We start from the raw sequence: 24,619 nt of genomic DNA on the forward strand, positions 1-24,619 counted from the left end.
TATATATATTGGATAAGATACATTATTTTGAAAATGTGTCTTAGGGAGGGCACTTGTCCTTTCATTGTTTTCTAATTAGGCTTCATCTCATCATAGGCCTAAAATTAGCCATGTGTCTATGTGGAGTTTAAACAATTAATTACAAGGGAAATGCATGTGTTCACCATAAAACCAAATCAATAAGATATTTGAATAAACTATAATATTTGAATCATATTCATATACATATGTATATGTTATAGTTAAGCCCCAGAAGGTATGTGATTTAAATATGTTTTAACTTTATTCTATTATACTAAGAAATCAATACGTAGATGGGATTCTTTGTTGACTTCAACATATGTGAATGAGAATTCAAATACTTTACTATAATGCAATTGAAGTTGTGTTGAATTAATGCTATCTTTATCCATTAAATATGTTTGAATTGATCATAATTATAAATTAATGCTACTTCACAAAAGAAATTAAGGACATTTTTTCAAAACATTAAAATAAAATAAAATATTTATCAACTATAGTAAAATTTTGGATTCTATTAATGTCACTGATCGAAGTGTCTCTATCCGTGTCTATTATAGATAGAATATGAAATTTTGTTATATGTTGTAAATATTTTATAAAAAATAACAAATTTGATAAAATATTTACCAAATTTCAGATTCTATCATTTATAGATATTAATAGTCATTGATATATTTTATTAGTGGTATTGATAGACAACCATAAGAGTTTAAAATTTTGTTATAGTTCGTAAATATTTTAATTTATTTTACTATTTTTAAAATGTTCGTTTAATTATTATACTTTTCTTTAGAATATTTTAATTACTAGAGTTTGAGATTTATTAAAATTTAATGCTAAAATCTGAAGTTTAGTATGGGTTAATAAACCATAAAAATTTATTATCTATTCTAAATATTTTTATAAAAATATTAATTACACGAAAATGATTCGATTAAAATATTAATATTATGTGTTTGTATCACGAAAGACATACGTATAATAGTGTTTGTTTGTATTGTTATATTTGAAAAGAGTAATTTAATTTTAATTTACTGAAGGAAATAGAGAAATAGCAAAAAAAGGGGTTATAAAGAAGGGTATTTACATAAAAGGCCAAAGAAAAGGTGTAACCTATGAAATTAGTTCCCTTATAAAAAGGGGGTTTATAAGAAGAAAATTCATGCATGAAAGTCACCCTCCCCTTCTTTCCTACACAAATGCTCCAATCTTTCACTTTCTCTCTGTAAACTTTCAATCTCATACCGTAAACTCTCTCTACAATTTCTTCTCTTCTTTTCTCTTCTCTTCTTTTATTAATTTTCTCGGGAATTTGAGATTCAATTTTCTTTTCTATTCACAACATGAATAATTCTGAGCTTCTTCGAAGAAATCAATCCAATTCGTCTCCGGTGATCGATTCACCACGAACTCCGCCATCTTCTTCCGTCAAATCCAGGAGTCCGATCCGTTACATGCTTCGTGAGCAACGTCTTCTCTTTGTTTTCGTCGGTATCGCCATTGCAACTCTGTTTTTTAATGTCGTCCGTTTCACTTTTCCGCCGGAGTTACGTGATGATCATCACCGGGCGTTTAATTCGTTTGTTCGTTTGGATTCGACGATCCCGATGCGGAGAGTTTTGTATGAAACTCGCCGTGAAGGACCGTTAGGGCGGGTGAATTTGGCGGGGAGAGTTCCGCCGGGATTGACGAAGAGGAACTTGAGGATTGTTGTTACTGGTGGTGCTGGATTCGTTGGAAGCCATCTTGTGGACCGTTTGATTGAGAGAGGGGATAGCGTGATCGTTGTTGATAATTTCTTCACTGGACGGAAGGATAATCTGGTTCATCATTTTGGAAATCCGAGATTTGAACTGATTCGACACGACGTTGTTCAGCCGATTCTACTGGAAGTTGATCAGATCTATCACTTGGCTTGCCCTGCTTCTCCTGTTCATTATAAATTCAATCCTGTCAAGACAATCATATCCTTCTTGTTCTTCTTCCTCCATTTTCTTTTAATTTTCACCTTTTTCGTAACAAATTTTATTTCAAATCGTAATATCTTAATCTTAGGGCTACGGAATTAACGCACAGTATGAATCTAATGAAGCACTTAAACTTCAAAATCACGCTGGAATTTCTTCTCCGAATCTTTTTTTTTTTTATTAGATTCTTCATTCTTTTTTCTCTGTATTCTGGAAATTCTTCTTCTGATTATGAGAATTGATTTCTTTAACCCGATTGAGATCACAAGACCAATGTTGTCGGCACATTGAACATGCTAGGGCTTGCGAAGAGAGTCGGCGCCCGCTTTTTACTCACCAGCACCAGCGAAGTCTACGGCGATCCACTCCAACACCCGCAGGCTGAAACCTACTGGGGCAACGTCAATCCCATCGGTAACCCCCCTCCCATGGCTACCAATCCTCTGTTTTTTCCATTTCCGTTACTGATTTTGTATACTTCTCCCCCCCAACCCTCCTCTCTACAGGTGTACGAAGCTGCTACGATGAAGGAAAGCGGACGGCGGAGACTTTGACAATGGATTACCACAGAGGCCTTGGCATTGAGGTAGCAAATTGATCATCATTATTCACTGAAAAATCCTGTTTGGACAAATGTTAGAATTTGGAATCTGCCATTTTCTTACAGGTGCGGATCGCTCGGATCTTCAACACTTATGGACCACGGATGTGCATCGATGATGGTCGAGTTGTGAGCAATTTCGTGGCACAGGTACGCTTTTCTTTGTTTATGGTATTGATTTGGGCAGACACAAAAGAGTACATGGCCTGTGGACCCAATTGGATTTTTTTGTTAGAAAAATATCATCTTTAAATTCTATGCAAAAAGTAGTCATATGCTTTTAATACTAAACCCTCACAAATTCTGCAACCTATTGTAATAACCAAACAAGAAATGAGTCTATTTAGGAGTGAAATGAGTCCCATGTTGTAAAAGTTAGGGTTTGAGTTCTCAAAATTTTAAGTTGTTGGACTACTTTAGGCATGGGAATAGAGCTACCACCCATTTTGAGACCATAAAAATTGCCATAAAGATAGAGTAGGGTTGAGAGGAAGAGGATGTGAGGTTGAGATTTAAACCTCTAGTTTTTTTTGGTGAAGTGAGTCTATGTTGTTACTATGAAAATCGAGGTGAATTGAATTCTTATACTCAAGTAGTTGAAAAAAAATTGAAAGGGTGACATTAGTGGAGATAGAGATATATCACTAATGGTTGAACTTAGCCTATTATCAATTTGTGTAATAAAATATGAGACCATGAAAAAGTACCTTAAAGATAGGTAGATGTAAGAGCAATTAGTTGCTTATTACGATCTTTTAAGTCATTATAGTAAATTATAATACTTTTTATTTTAGGTGTGAATTATAATTACATGTATTTGAGTGGTAAACTATTTTAGTTTTTTTAGAAAATAGTAAATATTGTATTAAAATTTTGAAAATGGGTAGCAAATCAAAATTTTGAAATAGTATTGGTTGTAGATAATTAAGAAGTCCAAAGTAATATTGATTGTGTGGAAAGAGATAATTATTATAGTTTTAGATAATCCTTGTCTTCCGAATGCCTCAACTGTTATTGAACTAAAATTTGAAAGGAGGGATTAAATCAAACATAAATCAATTGACATACAAGTATGTTCGTATTAGTAATTTGCGTGGTTTCTAATTTGAATTCTCTCTCCCATTGTACTGGAAAAAACTTAGGAATATTGAGGTAATCCTCAACCTATTGTTTGTGTTTTTAGAGGAGACATAAGCATGAAATAGAGAGAATAGGATAGATGTTGGGCTATAAATTTCCTTTACTTAAATAATAATAATTAAAACGATTTTGTTAAAGAATGATTTAATTCAAAGCACATTTTTTGGCTAGTAGACACTTAGCTAATAACTTTTGTTTATTTTTCTTATATAACATCATCTCATTTTAATAACTAAAAATGTTCAATTGTCCGATTTTATAATCTAAAAAATTCAATCATCCCACAAATTCATTTGGTCACATGTGATCATGGTAGTAGTAGCACACAGTATTCCAATTCTAAGACAATAAAATCTAGCCCTAAAACAAGGTTCATAAATCATACATTAAGTACTACCTTGGTGGTCACAAAGTAATTAATTGCATAATTATTAATATATTAACCCAGCGTTATGTTGGATTAAAGTTTGAAAAGTATAGTAAATATTATATTGTGAAAACTCCCACAGGCATTAAGAAAGGAGCCGTTGACAGTTTATGGAGATGGCAAGCAAACCCGGAGTTTTCAATACGTTTCTGATCTGGTAAAATATATACACATTTATTTATTACCACTACAAAATTAACGGACTGTTTCATCTTAATTTCGAATTTAGCAAATGTGATTTTTAAAGATAGGATATTATATAACTTTGTAATTAATTTATTATTGTGATATTGTTTAGAGTTTTACATAATAGTAATAATAATAAACTGTCACAGGTGGAGGGGCTAATGAAACTGATGGAAGGCGAGCACGTGGGGCCTTTTAATCTGGGCAACCCCGGCGAATTCACTATGCTCGAACTTGCTCAGGTCAGCTCTCTACTCCCCCATTCTCACATTTATACTCCTAAACTAATCTACTCTCTTTTAACATTTAAAATATTTAGGTTTAATCCTTTTTTTGGAACATTTACTCATCAACCCTAATTGCTTTGCCCTCTAAGTTTCTTTCACGTAGTAAATAATTAACTTCATTCATGAAACATTTAAGTTGAGATAATTGGGATGGTTAATTTGAATCTTATGAAAAAATAAACTCTAACAAAATCATAAAATTAAAATGAATATAGGTATGTATATTATTTTTTTTGTAAGTAAAAAAAATATGATTTTAAAATTAATAATAAGTTTGTATTGGTGGGAGCTATTTTAGCATTTTAAGTAAATTGACCAACCAATTCAAACTATTGATATTGGTTTTAGTTATGTTACAAACACTTATTTTCAAATAGAGGATAATGAATTAAAATATTTATAAAATATAACAAAATTTTACATCAATAGATAAACACTAATAGGTTTTCTTTCCATAACAATGTTTTAAACTTTTCTTGTCTCGTAGGTTTTTTCAATAAAATATTTTGTTTTGTACAACCAAAACTGAATTCATGGAGAAGCAAAACTAATTTTAAGAATAGTCGACTTAGTTATTATCTATAGATCAAAACACTTTATAAGGTTGCGTTTCTTTATTTTCTAACAAGTTAAACTATAGACTTAAATTGTGATAAAAAAGGACATCCTAATAATTTATATGATACAGTCTATTTTAAATATAGATCCTTAATTCTATTTTATGAAGCTACCCAAATGGTTCCATATCAACAAAATAATTGTTATATATGTGTTCGCTTTTGTGCAGGTAGTGCAAGAGACAATAGATCCAAATGCAAAGATAGAGTTCAGACCGAACACGGAAGATGACCCGCATAAAAGAAAACCTGACATTTCTAAAGCTAAGGACCTTCTTGGTTGGGAGCCCACCGTGTCCCTTCGAAAGGGCCTTCCCTTATGGTTTCGGACTTTCGTCAACGCATCTTCGGTGACTCGAAAGATGACATTTCCACTGCTGCCGTCCTCTCCACCACCACCACGGTCTAGTCCCTCCTTCTTATCTCTTCTCATACCTTTTAGAATAAGAGATCTCTCAAATCACTTCCTCCCAAAGAATAACATTTGGTAGTTTGAAGAGATGAGAGAAAAAAGAGGAGGGGATCTTCCCATCCATCAAAACCTCTTTCTTTTCTCCCAATTTTCACATTTTTTATTCCGTGGGCCTAATTTACCTCTCTCTTCCTCTCCTGTTTTGTATATCTTTGCTCTATATTATTTATGAAACTCTCCTCTCTCTTTTTTTATTTCACTTATTCCCATATACATTATATTTATACCTTTCTTTTTGTTAAATTATAAATATGAACTTTTGTAGTTATATATATATATGTTTGATCAATCTACCATTCTTCTCGTTTCATGAATATATAAATCTATAAAATTTTGAACATGTATATCTCCAAGATTTTAACTTCGTGTCTATGTGAAAAGTTATTTGTAACTATTTGTGTACCAAAGAAAGAAATGCAATAACTAGTCTTGCTCGTTTGTTAATTAGTTATTGTCACCAATATGTGATCAATATATGTTAGTATATATAGTTTATCAACAATAATTGACACGCCTTTCTTTTTTTATGATCAGTAGTTTAAATCCACATGTTTCTAGCTATTTATTACCTTAAACAAACTATCAAACTGTTATTGAATGTTAGAAATAAATTTTGGTCTCCTTCGATCTTCTTCCATTTGCTCTTGAGATCATTAATTAACAATGAGTAAAGTTTCATTTAGTTTATTTTAATAACTTTAAAGCATGTATGTCCTTAAGTTCATTCGACTGGGTGATTTTTGTTGAGTGTCATGCTAAACATAACTCAACTATTTAATAATATATTCTTGATCATGAATAGAACGATTTATGTTATGAATATTTCAATCTTGCGTTATTGCAATGTAAAGAACATTCAACAACCATATATCGTTTGCTTTATCTTTCCAACGACAATACAATGCCAACGAAAGTCATAAATAATTCAATTGATTTTATTAGATTAAAATAAAATTACGTAACAAATGGAAACCAATTATGAATGAACCAAAAGTTTAGCCCATAAAAGTCTCATTTTCTTTTGCACACACCAATTTATTGTGGAAATTTTGTAGCAAAGTTTGTTATGAATTTGGTATTCCAAACTAAATTTCAATTTATATTCAAGGAGTACTCTTCCCAAAGTTCAATTATGCTTCCATTACCATACAACAATAATTGATGTCTTTAACCTCTCTTTTCATTTTCTTGTTAATCTGGACGATGACATCGACAAGTTCATGTCAGCTTGATTTGATTCGAATACTTCTTGGTCCTGCTCACATCTATGGAATGCTCTATTGCACTATTGATGGGAGTGTGATCTATGGAGAGATAACTCCAACATTCCCGAGTGAGTTAAAAAAAATTCTTACAGTTTAGTTTTCATGTTACGCACGCTACTGTTTGTTTGATCTCTTACTAAAAAATGTTCTTTTTTTCTAAATTAAAAAAAGAAAGAACGGTAAACGGTAAAATTTTTAATTAATATGGAATGAACCAATCTTATAAAATTAATAAAATTTGATGTTACATAGCTTTATCGCTTTAGTGTGTCCCTCCATTGGTTTGTTTTTCAATCAAATGTTTTCTTTTCTCATCGCTCATTATGACTAGAAAAGAAAATCGTGTTAGGACTCAAACCATTTTACAATAGATTAGTTTTACTTTTCAAATTTTTCGTTGATTTTTTTGAATTAAACCATTCAACATTAACACGGCAATTATAATTAAGTCAACTATTTTGAATTCATGCCAACTAAAGACAAATATGAAATAATTTTAAAATTATTAAAATCACTACGTCGGATAAATTTTTAATATCAAATGTTGGTGTTATTGTGTGTGTATATAATATATGACATGCATGTTGAAGATGCGGCGGTGCAAATGCAATGCGGAGCCGAAACGGTAGTTACGTCGGTTAAGACCGACGCCACTGGCAATTTCTCCATTTTTCTCGATGCTCCTCGATTGATGCTCCTTTATGTACTCACCAATTGCACTCTCGTTGTCACTACGCCACTTGTCGACTGCAACGCCGCCCTGCCATCGTTCGGCACCCTCGTCTCGCCGCTGCAGCTCATTGGAAATACCTTCCATGGACTCTTCAATGTCACCAATTTCATTCCGGTAGGGTTCCGATTCGTTCATAGCATTTGAGGAATTTTCTTCTCTTGTTGCTGCTCTTACTTTTTAACTCACACTTGAATAAACGAAGCACTTGATCTCTAGAATAATGGTTTTTTGTGTTTGATTTGAAATAATTTGAGGATTTTATTTGTTGTGATGATGAACAATGATGTTGCCAATGTGTTTTTGAGCCAATAGTTTGGTTGAATTAATAATATTTGAAGGCAGCTCAAATCGCACATAAATGGTAACGAACATAATCAAATGAGATCGAGATTTATTATACTTTTTCCTATCTAAATTTGGCCTAAATAATTTCGAATACTCGAAAATTAAATGTAAATACGATTAGATTATTGTAATAAAATATCCACAAACTTTGTTCTTATTAGTTTATAGAAAATCAATACATCTTTTACTATTTGGACGTTTTATAAATATTGTTAGAATAAAAAGTGATAAATTATAGAGATGTTTTTAAAAATAGTAAAATAAATTAAAATATTTACATTTTTTTTCATTAAATTTGTTATTTTTCACCATTTCCGTGTATTATAAACAAACATTTTTTAAAAACTTTTCTTAATACAAGAAATACTATTATATATATCACTACCTAATAAAAAAAAACTTAATTTTAAATTTTCAACAAATCGTTAAAAAATAGGATAGTTGCAAATTTAGCTATTATATTCAAAATAATTAAATATATGGTAACTTTTTAAAAAATTTACAAATATAACAAAATTTGTCAAATTCTATCAATGATACAAGTCTATCACTAATAGACTATATTGTAAATATTGGTCTATCACAGATAGATCATACAAGTCTATTAACGATACAAGTTTATTAACGATACAAGTCTATCAACGATAGTTTTGCTATATTTGCAATTTTTAAAAAATATTGTTATATCCTTAATTTTTATTCCTCAAATGGCTATCTACTACAATTACCCAAAAAAAACTCTTAAAATTGTTCAAAGCTCATTCCAATATACGGTGAGTTGGGTTTGATTTTAAAATGTTTAATTTTAAAACATAAAAAAAATCAATAAAATTAATGAAGTGATTGGTAAATTAATTTTTTAAATATACTAAAAAATGCTTTAGAAACACTCTCAACCTTTGTTTTTAACATTTTCTATCAAATTTGTGGTAGTGTCATTTCTTAAAGAGTTCGATCACTTTGTTTCACAACTCTCGAATTTAAAAAAAATTTGTAACTAAATATGTCATTGTCAATTACCACATATTCACAATTCACATAAAAACGATCTACTGTATTGAGTTATAATATCATATATATGGTTGAAGTATTGAGTTAGACTATCATTTAGTTCAAAACGTTGTTGAATAACTCAACTGAAGTAAATGTGTGCAAGTCATCAACGTCGTTTTAATAACTCAATTGGTTAAATGTATAAGCCATTAACATCATTGTATATATAGCTCGGTTGATTAAATATATAGACAATATACCGTAGAAACTTAAAGTAACAAACAAATATCAACATAAAGTTTAATCAAACGAAACATCAACTAGCAAAAGCATTACTACTACAACTAAAATTAGCTTATAGTTTGCACTCATTATAACTTAGCTCATTAATTTACTTTTAAACATTGGAACTTAGTTACTATACAGTATACATACGTTTTAGTTTAAAGATATATATATTTTTAAACTTTACAAAATATTAGTAATATGGTTGTAAAGAAGATGAATATGTTTTCAACATTTGAAATGAAAAACTGATTTAAAAAAACCAATTAAGAAGAGTTAAACTACAAATATGACTAATTTTAAAATTTAATAAAGACAACTAATTTAAATATTTGAAAGCAATAAAAAATTAGTTATTATATTGACAAAAATTTGTAATCTATATTTAATTTTATCTATCGCTTGACCTTTTAGATAAATGGATGATTTAAAATATTTTAATTATATAATCAATTGAAGTACGAAGTTATTTATGTCGAGATGGTAAACAAAATTGTGTTCGATGATGCAAACAAATCTATACACAGCCATACCATACATAAAATTACATTTCAATAAGTAACATATAAATAAAAAAACAACTAACAAAAATACTTCATTTGTTATAATTTATCAAGAATTTAATGGTGAAAAGAAAATATTTTAAAGGAAATAACATTTGAAAACATTTAATTTGTCGGTTAACATTGACATAAACGACTATACTCTTATGATAAAGATAGACACAAAGTACAACACATCGTAAATATTTTAATTTATTTTATTATTTGTCATCCATAAAATCTAAAAAAAATTACATTTTCAGTTATTAGGTTTGGATGAATATATGTATTTAGTCTATGAATTTTAAAAGCAAACCTTTTTAGTGATTGAATTTATAAGAATATACTCATTTGGTTGCTGATTTTTTAAAAAGTATATTTTAATATTGAGTTGATTTTTTAAAAAGTATATTTTAATATTGAGTTTTTTAAGAACGAACATCAAATAAATAAATATATTTTTAGTATTGAGTTTCGTAAGAACTAACATCAAATAAATTTATAGTTTTATTTTAAATAATTATATGACATGTTAAATGAGAGATCATACTTTTTAAATTTTAAATATCATGTAATTATTTATAAAAAATCAAACATAAAATACGATTAGATAAAAACTTTATATTTTAAACACAAATGCTAATTGAAAAGATATATTTTAAAAATTCATTAATAAAGTCGGTCGGCTCTTACAAATGTGAGGATTAAAAAATATAAAAAAGAGAATATACGTGGCATCATATGAGAGGCTGGTGGGAGAAAGGGTCTAAGCGGGAAATAAAAATCAAAAACTCAATGGAGGAAGCCATTTCACGAGGGCTTCACACTTCACTCCCATGGATTAGGGTTCCTCTCGAATTCTCACAGAGCGCGAAGAATTTCGCCATTTCGACCACTCTACAACTCTCCATTCCCATCCTCCGCTCTCCCAATCCGCTCTTTTCGACCTTCAAACTTTGTTAGACAACTCAATTAGTACCGATGAACAACAACCACTCGATCGTCTCTACGAGGACCTCTCGGCTAAATCCCTCTCTCCTTCCTCTCTTACTCGCGCCATTGCTTCCGCCATGGATGAATCTTCCACCTGTGTTTCGGTTTTAGCCTCTACAGTCTATCTCTCTCTTCTTTTGGCCTCTAATGCACCGGTCTTCACGCTTTTCAATCCCATGGATTTCCTCTCGTTTCTCAGGTGTGTGAGGAGATTCTTGAAGCAGCGACCACAGGGTCAACAGGACCAGGATGATTCTAATAAGGAGTCTAGTGCTCCCAAAAGGAAGAGGACAGCCAGTTTTAAGGGTAAGGGTTTGCGGAAACGTCCGAGGCAGAGTTCTAGTGGCAGATACGATGATGGTGAATTGGATGCAAGAGTTTTGTATCCCGTACTTGAGAGGTTAGAGATTTTAATGAGTGTAATTCATTTGGATCGATTTCCGGATAGTTTGAAATCTTTGATTGAAACTGTAATTGATATTCCTGTTTTAGCACTTGAAATATGTACCAATTTAAGTATCTATAGTAAGTTCACTGATTTTTGTTCGCGGATTTTGAGTGCTATGTTGCGTCCTGAGGATGGGGATCTATCGAATACTGCTGTGAGGTGATTAAGTCTCTATCACCATTGATTCTTAATCATAAAGATCAGGCGCGAGCGTTTGCGCTAGAGTTTGTGACTATTCAAATAGGGAAGGTGGCAAAGGAATCAGATGGTGTTAAGAGTGCTCTAGTGAATCTTCCAAGGTATTTGGTTCAGAAGGCGCCTGAGAAATCTGAGCCTCGTAGTTTATTTCCAGGTTTTGGAGGTATGTCTATGGCGCTGATACTTGGTGGTATTTTTCTTTTTTTATTACCAGTTAATCCTGTGAGCCGCTGTAATGATATGCACCCAACTGAACTTTACTTTAAGCTGTGGGCAGTTGTGATCTCACCAATCTACTTAAGCTCTTAACATTGGAAATAATTGATTAAGTTATTAACAAATAACAGTTTATGTTATCAGTTGGATCCCTCGTGGATTGATATTTGGATCTTGGGCCTTTGATAGGATAGCATACGATGTAATTCCTTATTTTTAGAGGATGGATAATATAGATTTTTTAGCAATAACCTAGTATTTGAATTGGCTGAAATGAATTTGTCTATTATATAATGAAAACAACAGAAACCCACTGTTTTGAAAACTTCTAAGATTTTTCTTTTGGTGTTCTAATCTCAAGCTTCTTTTTTGTTCAGGAACACAGCGACTTCCTCGTCTGGTTGGTCTTCCAAAGGCTTTAGAAATGATGCTGGTGATTGATTTTTGACACCTTGCTGTAGAATAGCTTCAATGGTCATTCATATCTTTTGCTTATTTCTGTACCTGTCTCTCTCAACTTATCCAAACTTGCTACACTTGAACAGACATCCAAGCCAGTCAAAGGAGAAGAAGCCTTTTCACTGGGACTCGTGGACGCCATAGTCCCTCGTGAAGAGTTGATCAGTGCTGCTCGCAAATGGGCTCTGGATATCTCAGAGAGGAGAAAACCATGGATTATCAGTCTTCACAAGACCAACAAGTTAGAGTCTCTTGCTGATGCTAGGGAAATATTTAAATTTGCCAGGGCTCAAGTACGGAAACAGGCTCCAAATCTCAAGCACCCACTGGTTTGCATTGATGTTGTTGAAACGGGTGTAGTCTCAGGTCCCCGTGCTGGACTTCAGAAGGTTGTATTTCTAAGGCAGCTATTTTTTCTCAAGTAAAAGAAAGATCCAAGCATGAAATAACCTTCCTGAATTTCTTTTTTATGCTTATGGCAGGAGATTGAAGATTTTCAAGTACTACTGCATGCTGATACCAGTAAAAGCTTGATTCATGTTTTTTTTGCTCAGCGTGGAACAACAAAGGTGTGCGATGAAGATTTACTGAAAAATAAATGATCGCTTAAAATAATCTTTATTTCAGAACCTGAAGTTCAGGATATAGAAAAAACAACATCCACTGTTAATACATTACGAGGTTAGTCTTTTCTCTTATGTTGATATTTCTTCTTTTTTTTTCAAAATATGACAGGTACCTGGAGTTTCTGATCTTGGGTTGACACCGAGACGTATTAATAAAGTTGCTGTTATTGGTGGGGGATTAATGGGATCTGGGATAGCTACAGCATTGATTCTTAGCAACTATCCTGTGATTCTTAAAGAAGTAAATGAAAAATTTTTGGAGGCCGGGCTTGGCAGAGTCAAAGGTAAGCCTGGAATTTACTACTGTTGATTGTATTCTTGTTATATTCTATCTGGCTTGTGTTTGACCTGTCATTGTAAACATGTTAGCCAATCTACAAAGCCGAGTCCGCAAGGGGACAATGACTCCAGAAAAATTTGAAAGAACCATTTCCCTACTCAAGGGTGTCCTTGATTATGAAAGTTTCAAAGATGTGGATATGGTGATTGAGGTAAGTCCCACATCTTACTTCACCCACAAAAAGTAGCAATCGTTCATGTCAATTTGGTATGCTTGTAACAGGCTGTTATTGAGAACATCTCCCTGAAGCAACAGATCATCGTTAGCCACTTAGCCATTGAGTTTATGCTTCTAATGCAGTCCAGCACACGTCATGCCACCATACCCATAGGCCATAACCCCAAAACTTAAATAATTTAATTTCAAATATTGAATGCGTGGTTTGAACTACTTTGTAAGTGTTTTTAAACATGTTGAAACTCATTTCTTTGACATTTTATACATATTCTTTAACTATTGGTTAGTTCTTCTCAAAGACTACAAGAACCAAATGGACAGTCGATTAGCAACTTTAGAAAGAGCTCCTCTATAACATTCAAAAGTATGAATCAACCCACGAAAAGTCAACGGCTGTTGAGGCAGTCGACAAGATGCAAAAGTCAATTATCAGAAAATGAGCTGTCAGGTTATTTTCTATTGTTTTTCTCCATCTTCTCCTCTGAAATGTCACTAACGCATTTCATAGATGTCAAACTCCTCTCTTGCTCACCGGTGAATGGCCATTACCAACACCTCACAAATTTCTTGTGAGATTTCAGTTTTCAGAACGAATCAAGATCCTCATCTTGGAAGCCGCCAATCTCCTTTTATCAGGCACGACTCTCATTTTCCCTCCTTTTTCATCTATCGTTTATATATACATTGTTAACAATGATGATGATGATGATGATGATGTTTACTCTGGCTTACGGTTGCGAAATTTGATTGTGGAATTCTCTTTTTCAGACAGAGGGCCAAATTGCTTCAGCCGTAGGATTTTCCCTCCTGGTAAGGGCCTTGATTCTTATTATTGGTCCTAGTCCACTCGGCTTACTTCTTTTCCGCGGTATGGATATAGCTATTGTTGACGCTGAGAGAGAGCAACTCTTTTCAGGGACCACCCCCCCCGACCCTTATCGCACCTCTCGTATGACCTCCTTATGTGGGTTCCTTACCCTCTTCTTTCAGCTCCCAGCGCTACACACATGTCGCCTACTCTCAGGAACCGGCTAGCCTTCAGACCAAGACCTTGCTTATTCCACTTGGAGTATCTTGGCCCACCGATCCCATGCCATCGAATGCGACCATTCAACCGAACTAGGTCCGATTGCGCCATTATAGCGGTGCTAAAAAGTTATGAAATCTTCGTCCATTCTCTGGGTTAATATGGATAGTCATCTGGACCCCTTATAATTGGGCACCGCGGAGTGGGGACGCATTCGATAGCATGCTCTCTGGCCGTATGTATTCGTTTTGCACGGTCGTGGGTAGTCGCTAGTTCGTCTTAGTATGGGCCCAAACATCCATATCTGAGTATGCTAGCTGGTCACACAGGCAGTGCCTTCTTCTATCTAACTGAACGGTAAACCGGGAGGGCGCTGCCCCTCCCTAACCCCTTTTTGGACACGATGACATAACCTCCCTTTTAAGTAAGCGGCCTAAGGCCTACCACTTACCTGAAAGGGCCGAAAGTTTGCCCCAGGCCCGAAGGTTGGAATTGACCCCCCAGTCGCTTCAAAACCTGTACCTCCCTTGATCTTCCTTTCTCATGCCATCCCCGGATCCAGCGAGTGGGCCCAAAAGTTCAGACCCCTAGACTCCACCTTTTCGATTATCTCTGAGATGGTCAGAGCCTCGGTGACACCCATCCCAGTGGGACTCAAACTCCCTGAGACCGGCCTTCTTGGGTGGATTCCTTAGATGCCATCCTCGGGTACTGCAATGAGGAGTATTGCTTCGGTACAAGTTTAGCGCGACAACTAAATTGAGGGCAGTCGAATGCTCAGTGCTTACTTACGATAATCGAGAAATCGAGAAAATCAATGGGATTTCTTTCTTTTGGGGAAAGCTCTTGAGTTCTGTAAGAGGAAACCGCCTCTAAGAAGCAGAAGATTGTCTTTGTATTGAGAGCAGCCCAAAAAGAATTCGCAAAATGGGCGTGTTTCCGCTCCGCTTTCCTACGCCTTTATATAAGGGGTCGGGACTCCTAATCCTAGGCCTTGATTCCATTCCCCTTGGAGGAGAGGGAAATAGGGACTAGATCCCAGGGACAGGATAATCAGGACCTCCTTATTCCTAAAAGGGCCGAAGCACGTAATCGCCGGCCGATTCGCCGACAAAGACAAAGAAAAGAAGAATTTCAGTCCGATTCTAAGACAAAGCAAGCGATTCTTAGCCTTAAGATCCTTCGGATCGGTATCGCCTTTGCCTTCTTTATCTGGGAAATTGCCCTTCTTAGTATAGGGATTAGTATAGGGCCGGGGAATGAGAAGACCCAGGGAAAGAGGAGAATCTAGACCTCTAGATACCTACATCCGAGGGGCCGAGAGGGACTAATAGTGGCTCGGTATCGGCTTTGCCTTTTCCTTCTTTATCCGGGAAAGGAGAATAGGGTATGCGGGTCCGATACCCCTTAAGCCGATAGGCACACTAATCCGATTCCTCTTCCTCTGACTCCCCCGAGGGGTTGGGGGGAAAGCCTTAATTCCATATTCTTCCTCTTAGTCTTCCTTCCGGCCGGCCAAGGAAGCGATTGGCCGAGAAAGAAGAAGAAGGAAAGAACCGATTCTTAGCCCTTGACCGAGTGAGTTGTCCTCTTTCCTACGCCTTTATATAAGGGGTTGGGACTCGTAATCAGCCTTCTTCTATATATTCTTTGCGCCTTTCATTCTTCCTCTAAAAATGACATAATATCTAAAGAGGATCATATTCTTTTTTTATGCCTCCTTCTGCAGAACCTACTAGTAAGAGGCCGACGGAGCGGTTAAAGGAAAAGGTTCGCCTATCCCCTTGTTCATTGAGGGACTCCTAATTTTTAATAGAATGAATGACTTGCACTCCTTTCTTCTTTTCCGCAATATTCTTTGCTCCGATCATGAAAAGAGCCGTCCGGAGGACCATCAAAGAAAGGTCCAAGGTCCGGAGTCCGCAGTCCGCAGGATTTATCCGTAGTCCGGAGGACTTTCCGTAATTAACCGAACTTTGCGCCTTAGTTAGTCTTATTCGTGAAAGTATTATTCCGAAAAAAAGCTGTTAAATAGCTTAAATAAGCGGTTCAATTCCCACTCCTAAAATCAAAGCTCCAGATGAGTTGACAAAGGTTCAAAGAATGATCGGAGTCTGCTGCTTTCTTTCATAACTGAGCCGAGAATGAGGCTGGCATAGTTGTCTCTCGCATGCAAGGACATGCTGCTGCTGGATGTCACGGTTCTGGGGCGCCATGATCCTTTTCTCTGGAACAAGAGAGGCGCAAAGAATATTGCGAGACAAATGCCCAAATAAAATCAAAGAGGTAGGGACTTCATCAATCATCGCTCAGTGAGCTATTTATTGCCGCCAATAGCGCTTCGCTTGCACGCCAGCGCCACGCCTGGTAGAGCTATCGCGCGCGGGCGAAGGAGATGCATTTTGAGTACTGGTAGTACTGGACAAGCTCAGAGGGAATAATCTCTTTCTTCTTTCTTCCTTTCTTTCCCATGACGACTAGGAACAGGCAAATAAAAAATTTCACTTCGAATTCCGGACCTCAACATCCTGCTGCTCATGGTGTTTCACGATCAGTATTGGAAATGAACGGAGAAGTGGTGGAACGTGCGGAACCCCATATTGGATTACTCCAGTGCGGCACGAAGCCGCTGACGCCGAGTCGGCTCCTATGCCGCTAGCTATGCCCTGCTTGGTCCCTCGACACGGTGGAGGTTCCGTAGCGCGTCATGAGCACCGGGCTAAGGGGCGGTTTTTCTACTCAAGCGAACCGCCCTACCTTACTACAACATAGGGACAGAAGGGAGAAGGTTGTGAAGGTGGCCTCGTTATCCACACCTCTGGTCGGATGAATGGAGGACCTCCAAGAAAAAAGCCTAGGGTTTGAATGAGCGTTGGCGGGTCCTGGAGTGCCTGTCAAGGGCTCCCTCGCATACCCCGGGGTGATCATCACCACCTGCACCTCACATCTCGGCACAGTGGAACGTGTAACCCGCCTGCTGTCTCATTCAACTACATTTGTTCGTTCCTATAATCCATAGCCTAAGATCAGGCAGCAGCGAGGGGCAACCTGCCCATACAGCCAGCGGGGAGGATGGCACTACTGGCAAAGACCGTCTGGCGAAAACGCCGCAGGCGCGAAGCGTGGTAGGCCTGCGCCGGGGGGGAGCATAGCATAGGCGGGAAAGGGAGCCCGGACGGTGGAAGAGCCAGGGGAGGCCGGGTCATTTGACGGAAATGGAAGGCTTTTCCCCTATTTTCAAAGGCCTCATTCAAGGTTATGTCTGGTCGAAAGATCTTTATGGAAGTGCATCAATTCTTGGAAAAAGAGTGAATGTCTAATCTTTCTTTGGGTCCTCCGTTTTAGAGTCCTACGGATAAATCCTTCGGACCAGTTCTTCCCGCTATTTATGGATGTTCATTGTTCCTTAATAGAAAGCCGAGCCTTTAATTCTTTGCACCCGTCCTCCGTCCTTAGTCGTTCTTTATATCCATATTAGCTTAGCTTTCTGCGCCTGAGGACGTCCGAAGGACTCTAAAAAGGAGCGTTCTAATGGAATTCATATTCTGCAATATTCTTTGCGCCTAATCTCATTCATTCAATATTCTTTTCACCTTCGGTAAACTTTAGCGGAATCCTTGAGTCCTCCGGACGGACCGGACCACTATTTCTCAAATCTTTGATCCTCTTGACTTGTCTTTCCTATAAAAGATAAGAAAGTCCATTCAATGAATAGATCTCTTTGAAAGGGTACGAGAGAGAGCGCTGCCTACACGCGAATTAGCTTCCGAGGTCAAGCAGTCTCAATATTGAACTACAGGATTGATTTGCGAATTCATGCTGGGCTGGGCCACCTCGAATGGCGTGAGCCGCATGCGGGGAGACCCGCACGTACGGTTTTTAGGGGGATCTGGTCGAAAGACCGGCGCCCACCCGACTAGAGGGACTGAGAAATTAATAGAGTACAAAACTTATCTTCAAGCTTTACCTTATTCTGATCGTTCAGAGGGCGATCGCGGAGTCACTGAATGAAGTCCTCCCTTTCTTTCGGAGGTGCTGACCCGCAGCGAGGCAGAGATGACTAAGTTACATATTCCATATGGCGACGACAACAGCATGTCGTAGAAGGAGATAAGAGGTGGAGCCAACGACCCACTAAGACTAACGTATCTACAACTACATCCCGAGCGGCAGTCAAACGGAGGCGTGAATGCAAGATGCCAGCGGAATGATCGGTCGGACAGAGGCTAGGGCTGCTTTCTTCCCACGCGTCCTTCCTTGTGTGTCGGAGATATAAAGCGAGTGCACCGGAAAAGAAGGGGAACTGGGTTGATCTATTCTATGGCGAAGCATCCGAAGCATAACTGCACACTCACACGATCTTTGCCGAGAGATAGGAGCATTCGGTGGAACCGGTGAACTACACTTGCTTCTGGATAGATGTGTGGGACAGAGGGCTCGTGGTACCTGCAGCCCACCCTTCCTCCTCTGCTTTGAGAACCGTATGAACGGAGAGTGGGCAGAAGGGAAAGAGGTCCTCATACGGAGTCGCACACTGACTTTTTCTGTGCGGGAGACTGGAGAATGGGTCGAGTAAACTCCCCCGGGGCCGGCCGGCAAAATCACAGACTCAGTGCTATTTCTTTTTTCTTTATTGAATTTCAAAGGAGGTGCAAAGAATATTGCGAGGCAGAGGTAGTACTTCGAATGGCGAAGAGAGGCGGCTCGGCAAAGAAGGAATGGGAAAGATTCTGACTTCTTTGTTGGCGAAACGAAGGGCTAAATTGCGCCATTCTCTGAGCCGGTCTGGATTTCCAATGCCTCGGAAAGAGGTCGATCTCGATGACAAGACCTTTTTCTTCTTTATTGGGTGCCTTCTTTTAGAAGTAGTCGGAAAGAGAAAGCCTAAAGAAGGAATTGCATGAATGATCGAGGATTCAAGTTCCATAAATCAGTCCAAGGCTCAAAGAGGTTAATATGGAAGGTGAAAAGTGGTTTTCAAAGTCATAGCTATCCCTTATTATTGAGGGCTTTGACCACCTGGACACTCGCCTACTCAGTCGCAAGGATCAAAGAATTTGATTGACAAAGAATATTGCGATTTTACAGACTCAAGAGGATCATAGAATTTGAGAAATAGGCAGTCATAAAGGCTCAGTTAAGCTTGATAAAGGACTCCTTCGCCCATCCATAAACATAAATAAATAGAGAGAGGCTCAAAGAATTTGAGAAAGCCTACCATAAATCAGTTCGACTATCCTGGGAAGTCGCGCTTTGCTTACCGGCTCAGGCTTCCAAAGGCGACCAGCTTGAAATACCTTTTCTTACGTTACGCTGCCATTGATTTTTCCAATCTCATTGAATAGCATGGCCTGGGGTAACTTAAGTGGGAGAGCCGTGTTATGGGTGACCTTATTGCACGGTTCAGAGAGCACTTGTGTATGTGATGCAAGTGAACGTGTACGAAAAAGCTGTAGGAAAGTGAGTTCTTCGTTCCGTCGTCGACCCTATCTATGTTTCTACGATGGCCCAAGAACACGCTCATTCTTCAGCTGTAGAGAGACTTTTGAATTGCGAGGTACCATTACGAGCTCAATATATACGAGTCTTATTCCGTGAAATCACTCGAATTTCAAATCATTCACTTGCTTTAACTACTCATGCTATGGATGTGGGAGCATCAACTCCGTTCCTGTGGGCTTTTGAGGAGCGGGAGAAATTATTTGAATTCTATGAAAGAGTCTCGGGAGCCAGGATGCATGCCAGTTTCATACGACCAGGTGGAGTGGCACAAGATCTGCCTCTTGGCTTATGTCGAGATATTGATTCCTTCACACAACAATTTGCTTCTCGTATCGACGAATTAGAAGAGATGTCAATCGGCAACCGTATCTGGAAACAACGATTAGTGGATATTGGTACTGTCACTGCACAGCAAGCAAAGGATTGGGGATTCAGTGGTGTAATGTTAAGAGGTCGTGCGACATGAAGACATTGATAGCAATATGGGGAAGTTCCCATCAGGCAACAAGGGTTCTGCCTGACCCTACTTAAGCATGCATATTATGTCAGTGAAGACTTGGTGTGAAGCCTTGGAGCTTACGTTAGAAGAGCAAAAGGCCCGGGGCTAGGGTAAGCTGAGGGGGACAGCGTAAGTGAGCGAATGTGTGTAAGCCCAGTCAAAGATGACTGTTCTAGGCGGGGCGGGCCACCCACCTGAGAATGGTCTTGGTCCTACGGACCGTGAACGGATTCGCCTCTGGCCTCTGGGTACGTCTCCACCGCATAAGTTCACCGGGGTGGAGCACGGTCCGCCAAAATCGGCATAGGTTAGGTGCTATTGATGGAACATGGTAAGCCTATCTTTCTCCATATGGAAGTGCTGCGGGCACATAGAGATGTGGGTAGAGGAAGCCTCAAAAAGCGAAGGCCGAGCTGTAGGTCACGTGACCTGCACCGAGTTGGTGGCTGACTGGGCTTTTTCCTAGATCAAAGCGGAGAAGCGAGCCTATCCAAAAGTCGATCCCAAAAACTTTAGGGTTCTTCTCGTGTAATGGGCTTGCTTTGCGCAACTGCGCCCCACTTTAGGAATTTGGTGTCCATTTAAAGTCTAATCTTTCACTCAAATTTCATTCAGCCTCATCCATTCAATATTCTTTTCACCTTCGGACTGTCCGAAGGACAGACGGGTCCTCCGGACATGTGACGCCTTCGCACCTGGAAGTCGCTTCGCTTCGCGCCTCCTACAATATCCCTGTCTTATGGAGCCGGAGGACGGACCAAAAAATAGGCGAAGCGAGACAGAAAGAAAGCATAGGAGGAAGAGCCATAGGCGCAGCGCTTGTGATTAGAATCCCAGTCAAAAGAGAAATCAGCCTTTTGCCTTGGGAAAGAGAGAACTAATGAGAATGAAACTGGAAGTCTGACTCACACTTGAGAAATTCATGTGTCTCGCAAATGAGAGAGGATGTAGTAGGTCCATGAATGAATTGCCTTTTCTCCTAGGCTTTCCTTTCCAATCCCTATTTTTTTCTTTATGAATGAAAAAAGAAAGGCTGAATGAAATTTGAGTTTGCGCCTTCTGACTTTATCAAGCTTAACACATCTACATTGAATTATAAGGCGCAAAGAATATTGCGAAGCGAAGAACAAAAATCAGGCTCAATGCAAGAAAGCAAAGAACTAAAAAGAAAGGTCCAGATGCGTCACAGGTCCTCCGGACTGCGACTGAGGCGCAATGAAATATGCGTTCAGGATCAATTCAAAGTTCAGCGGGAAGAACTGGTCCGAAGGACTATCCAGATTAACCCAAAGAAAGATTGACCTAGAAAGAGAGGACCGTAGGAGGCTCAAAGAATGATCGGAGTAGGTGCAAAGGATACTGCGAAGGGGCAAAGAGCTCAGAATTTTCTCTTTTTATCCACCCCATAAATCAAGTCCAAAAAATAGGCGTCCTTCGGACTAGTTCTTTTAGCATCAAAATTCAATTCTCCCAACATCGTTCGTCTTCATGTCTTTCTGGGAGTCGAGGGCTCTTCACTTTCATTCAGGTCTTTCCTTATTCCCTTTTTGAATGCATGAGACATGAAAAGAAAGAAAGCCTCAAGCAGAACCACATTCCTTTTGCGTGCGGATGTAGCTAAGTGTCTGACCCTTGTTTGTGATTCCCTGCTGTTGCGGCCTATCCTAGAATGCGCGTGAACCAACCCAAGAAAGAAGGAAAGGATGCCTCTCGGGGCATCTGAGAATGATTAGAGCTGTATGAAGGGAAACTCTCACGTACAGTTTCTTTTTTTTGGGGGGGGAAGGAGCCCGACAGGGTCCCCCACTGACTTGGCCCGGGCCTAAGTGAAAGTGAAGTGGTGGGCCTACCCATCCCAACCAGGGGTATGCTGGGATTTGCGAAGAGCAGCACCTTACGATGTTCATGACCAATTGGATCCTGACGTACCAGTAGGTACCAGAGGAGATCGCTATGATCGTTACTGTATCCGTATCGAGGAGATGCGACAAAGTGTTCGATCATTGTGCAATGTCCTAATCAAATGCCTAGTGGGATGATCAAAGCCGATGATCGTAAGCTATGTCCTCCATCACGATCTCGAATGAAACTATCCATGGAATCGTGTGCCGTGTGAAACGTAGATCATCGCCGTTCTTAACCGAGACTCAGGTTAAGCTCCGTCTCGGAACCTTGTGGGGTTAGGAGTAAAGCATCCCGAGGTTGACGCATCTCGTTGGGCGTGGAGAAACGAACCAAAATAGCTTTCTTCGGAGCCGTTTCTTCTCCCGTCCCCCCGCCCGGCATAGCGCTTCGCTTTCGGTGATTCTTCCGAATCAACTGACTTCTCCCTTCTTCATTGATCTGGGGGAAAAGGAACCGTCTACCTGTTGGGAAGCTAGACATTCAGTAAGTGGCTTGATGAGGATAACTAAGCTGACACGCCGGAGTTGGCTGCTGGCACAACTGGGTGGTGCCTTACCGCACCGCAGGTTCACGCGCGGTAGCGCGTTCGTGGTGGTGCTTCAGGATTCCAGTGTACTGCATCCAAGATCAGAACGAGCTTGCCGGCGGACCATTGCCGTCCCATTCTTGAGTGAGCTGGAGCGCAGCCATCTTATCCACTGAACTAGCGTTAAGCTATTGCTTCGGGTCGAAGCACTAAAAGAAAAGGACCAGGAAAGGCGGCGGTATAGGAACCACGGGACCCCCCCACTAGTCTAGTAAAGGGAAAAGAGAAGTGCGCTCCTCTCCTGTAAGTAAAGCAGCTTCGCACCTCTCAAGAAATAAGAAGAGCAGCTAAAAGGAAGGAAAGATCGAATTCAGAGATCATTCAACTCTCTTTCATACTCTCTCTCTTGTTCCGCTACGTGGGCTTCCTCTTTCTTGGTCGAGCTGCTGTCAATATTCTTTTCACCTGCGCACCTGCTTCAAAAGCCCTTTACCCTTTGAATAATAAGGTCAGCTTCATAGTTCCAACCTAGATAAGGCTTTTTTATGCCCTTTTTTTAGGTTGGGTTGCTGGATACGGGATCCTCGTAGTAGGCTGGACCAAGATCCAGCCGAGAGAGGGCAGCCTTTAGAAGGAAGAGGTTGGGAAAGCAAGAGAAGGCTGAGCCTTTTCTTATCTTTTTCCCTAGGCTCGCCCCTCTCCCTATGGTCGAGTCTCTTCGCCCCTCTCCTTACAGTCTCAATCAAATTCTTTGACCCTCTCCTTACAGAAAAAAAAGAGTGATTTGGATTATTGACCCAATGAGAAAGCACTAACATCTTCCTCGTTGGGGCTTCGCGCACTGGGAAGACGCTAAGGCGACGGGAAATCGGCCGTCAGTCTGAGGAAGCCCACGGAGCGGTATCGAGAGGGCTATCACAGTCAGGTGGAAATTACCCCCGTACCCCTCTTTCATTATTATGTTAGGGGGTTGAGGCGAGAAATGGCTTGATTCACCCTTCCGTTCGCCACGCACCGGCCCCATTCACTTGCTTATCGTAGAGGGACTTGCTGTTGCTGTTGAAGTATACAGTGCCCTGCTGTTGCTGCTATTGACGGACTTGCTTTGGGTGGAGGGTTAGAGGTCGCTATGGTATGTCTTAGAACTTCTTGTAGACAATTAAATCTTTAAAATCATTGTTTAAAAATATTTTATATTATTTTGGTTTGTAGGCATGCCATGCACGATTATCAACCAAAACTGCACAGTTAGGATTACCTGAACTTCAGCTTGGTTTAATTCCAGGTTTTGGAGGTATGTCTATGGCGCTGATACTTGGTGGTATTTTTCTTATTTTTATTTGTACCAGTTAATCCTGTGAGCCGCTTTTATGTCTCTTTCTGGCCGTTTTTATGTCTCTTTCTGTTGACTTTATTATTCTCTCATTTATGATTTAACATCTCATATGAATTATTATGTGTATCTTGCATGGGATATTTTGCCACTTTGTGCCCATAAAAATCAACACTTGTCTTTCGGTGTATAGGTCATAAGTGGTCACTTTGGGTGGTAAGGACCGTTGCATTTGATCCAAGTAACATGTGGTTTTGTACTGATTCAGCAGATTGTACAATCAAGGTACTTATTTTTAAAATTATTCAATATGAATGAATTCCATTTTGGTCTGTCGAAGCGGGCCATATATAGGTTCCATCGTTTTTGCCCTTTGATAACAATCGTTATCTTTGAGTTTTCTGCTCCTGAAAATTGAAGTATCATTTATTTATGATAATTGTAGGAGCATGTTTCTTCTTCCTAGAATAGCGTGACACGAAATAA

General features: G+C 38.7%; 4 protein-coding genes across 5 annotated transcripts; all 4 read left to right on the forward strand.

Moving 5' to 3' along the window:
• The first annotated feature begins 1,176 nt into the window (after window positions 1–1,176).
• LOC101222435 (UDP-glucuronic acid decarboxylase 2) lies at window positions 1,177–6,235 on the forward strand. The gene is given in 8 exon segments (XM_031887942.1): window positions 1,177–1,988; window positions 2,258–2,405; window positions 2,498–2,577; window positions 2,659–2,742; window positions 4,242–4,316; window positions 4,495–4,587; window positions 5,420–5,564; window positions 5,567–6,235. Coding segments are annotated over 8 exon segments (1,338 nt in total). The 5' UTR covers window positions 1,177–1,367; the 3' UTR covers window positions 5,659–6,235.
• A 626-nt stretch (window positions 6,236–6,861) lies between these two features.
• Window positions 6,862–8,072, forward strand: LOC116404720 (phylloplanin-like). Its single transcript, XM_031888031.1, has 2 exons — window positions 6,862–7,054; window positions 7,577–8,072. The coding sequence occupies exons 1-2, from the start codon at window positions 6,883–6,885 to the stop codon at window positions 7,861–7,863; spliced, it is 459 nt and encodes a 152-aa protein (XP_031743891.1). The 5' UTR covers window positions 6,862–6,882; the 3' UTR covers window positions 7,864–8,072.
• A 2,601-nt stretch (window positions 8,073–10,673) lies between these two features.
• Window positions 10,674–11,503, forward strand: LOC116404442. 2 transcript variants are annotated; one of them, XM_031886827.1, is made up of 2 exons: window positions 10,674–10,981; window positions 11,077–11,503. In XM_031886827.1, the coding sequence occupies exons 1-2, from the start codon at window positions 10,866–10,868 to the stop codon at window positions 11,486–11,488; spliced, it is 528 nt and encodes a 175-aa protein (XP_031742687.1). In that variant the 5' UTR covers window positions 10,674–10,865; the 3' UTR covers window positions 11,489–11,503. The 2 variants fall into 2 exon arrangements, with proteins under 2 accessions (XP_031742687.1, XP_031742688.1); XM_031886828.1 differs by having other exon boundaries at window positions 10,676–11,277; window positions 11,437–11,503.
• A 96-nt stretch (window positions 11,504–11,599) lies between these two features.
• Window positions 11,600–14,196, forward strand: LOC116404441 (glyoxysomal fatty acid beta-oxidation multifunctional protein MFP-a-like). Its single transcript, XM_031886826.1, has 9 exons — window positions 11,600–11,686; window positions 12,117–12,172; window positions 12,285–12,587; window positions 12,681–12,767; window positions 12,934–13,108; window positions 13,194–13,315; window positions 13,624–13,789; window positions 13,923–13,977; window positions 14,110–14,196. Exons 2-9 carry the CDS (start codon window positions 12,164–12,166, stop codon window positions 14,135–14,137), a joined length of 945 nt encoding a protein of 314 aa, XP_031742686.1. The 5' UTR covers window positions 11,600–11,686; window positions 12,117–12,163; the 3' UTR covers window positions 14,138–14,196.
• The last annotated feature ends 10,423 nt before the right edge of the window (window positions 14,197–24,619 follow it).

The sequence above is a fragment of the Cucumis sativus genome, chromosome 6 (assembly GCF_000004075.3).
Source record: "Cucumis sativus cultivar 9930 chromosome 6, Cucumber_9930_V3, whole genome shotgun sequence".
Classification (NCBI taxonomy): domain Eukaryota; kingdom Viridiplantae; phylum Streptophyta; class Magnoliopsida; order Cucurbitales; family Cucurbitaceae; genus Cucumis; species Cucumis sativus.

What these genes read in the sequence shown, in the direction of transcription:
- LOC116404441 (XM_031886826.1), top strand. An exon ending in ATGTGGATATGGTGATTGAG is followed by an intron (nt 13,316 to 13,623) that starts GTAAGTCCCACA and finishes CTTTAACTATTG; the next exon opens with GTTAGTTCTTCTCAAAGACT. An exon ending in CGCCAATCTCCTTTTATCAG is followed by an intron (nt 13,978 to 14,109) that starts GCACGACTCTCA and finishes TCTCTTTTTCAG; the next exon opens with ACAGAGGGCCAAATTGCTTC.
- LOC116404442 (XM_031886827.1), top strand. Translation starts at nt 10,866, where the DNA reads ATGAACAACAACCACTCGATCGTCTCTACGAGGACCTCTCGGCTAAAT. An exon ending in AATCTTCCACCTGTGTTTCG is followed by an intron (nt 10,982 to 11,076) that starts GTTTTAGCCTCT and finishes CTCGTTTCTCAG; the next exon opens with GTGTGTGAGGAGATTCTTGA.
- LOC116404720 (XM_031888031.1), top strand. Translation starts at nt 6,883, where the DNA reads ATGTCTTTAACCTCTCTTTTCATTTTCTTGTTAATCTGGACGATGACA. An exon ending in GATAACTCCAACATTCCCGA is followed by an intron (nt 7,055 to 7,576) that starts GTGAGTTAAAAA and finishes TGCATGTTGAAG; the next exon opens with ATGCGGCGGTGCAAATGCAA.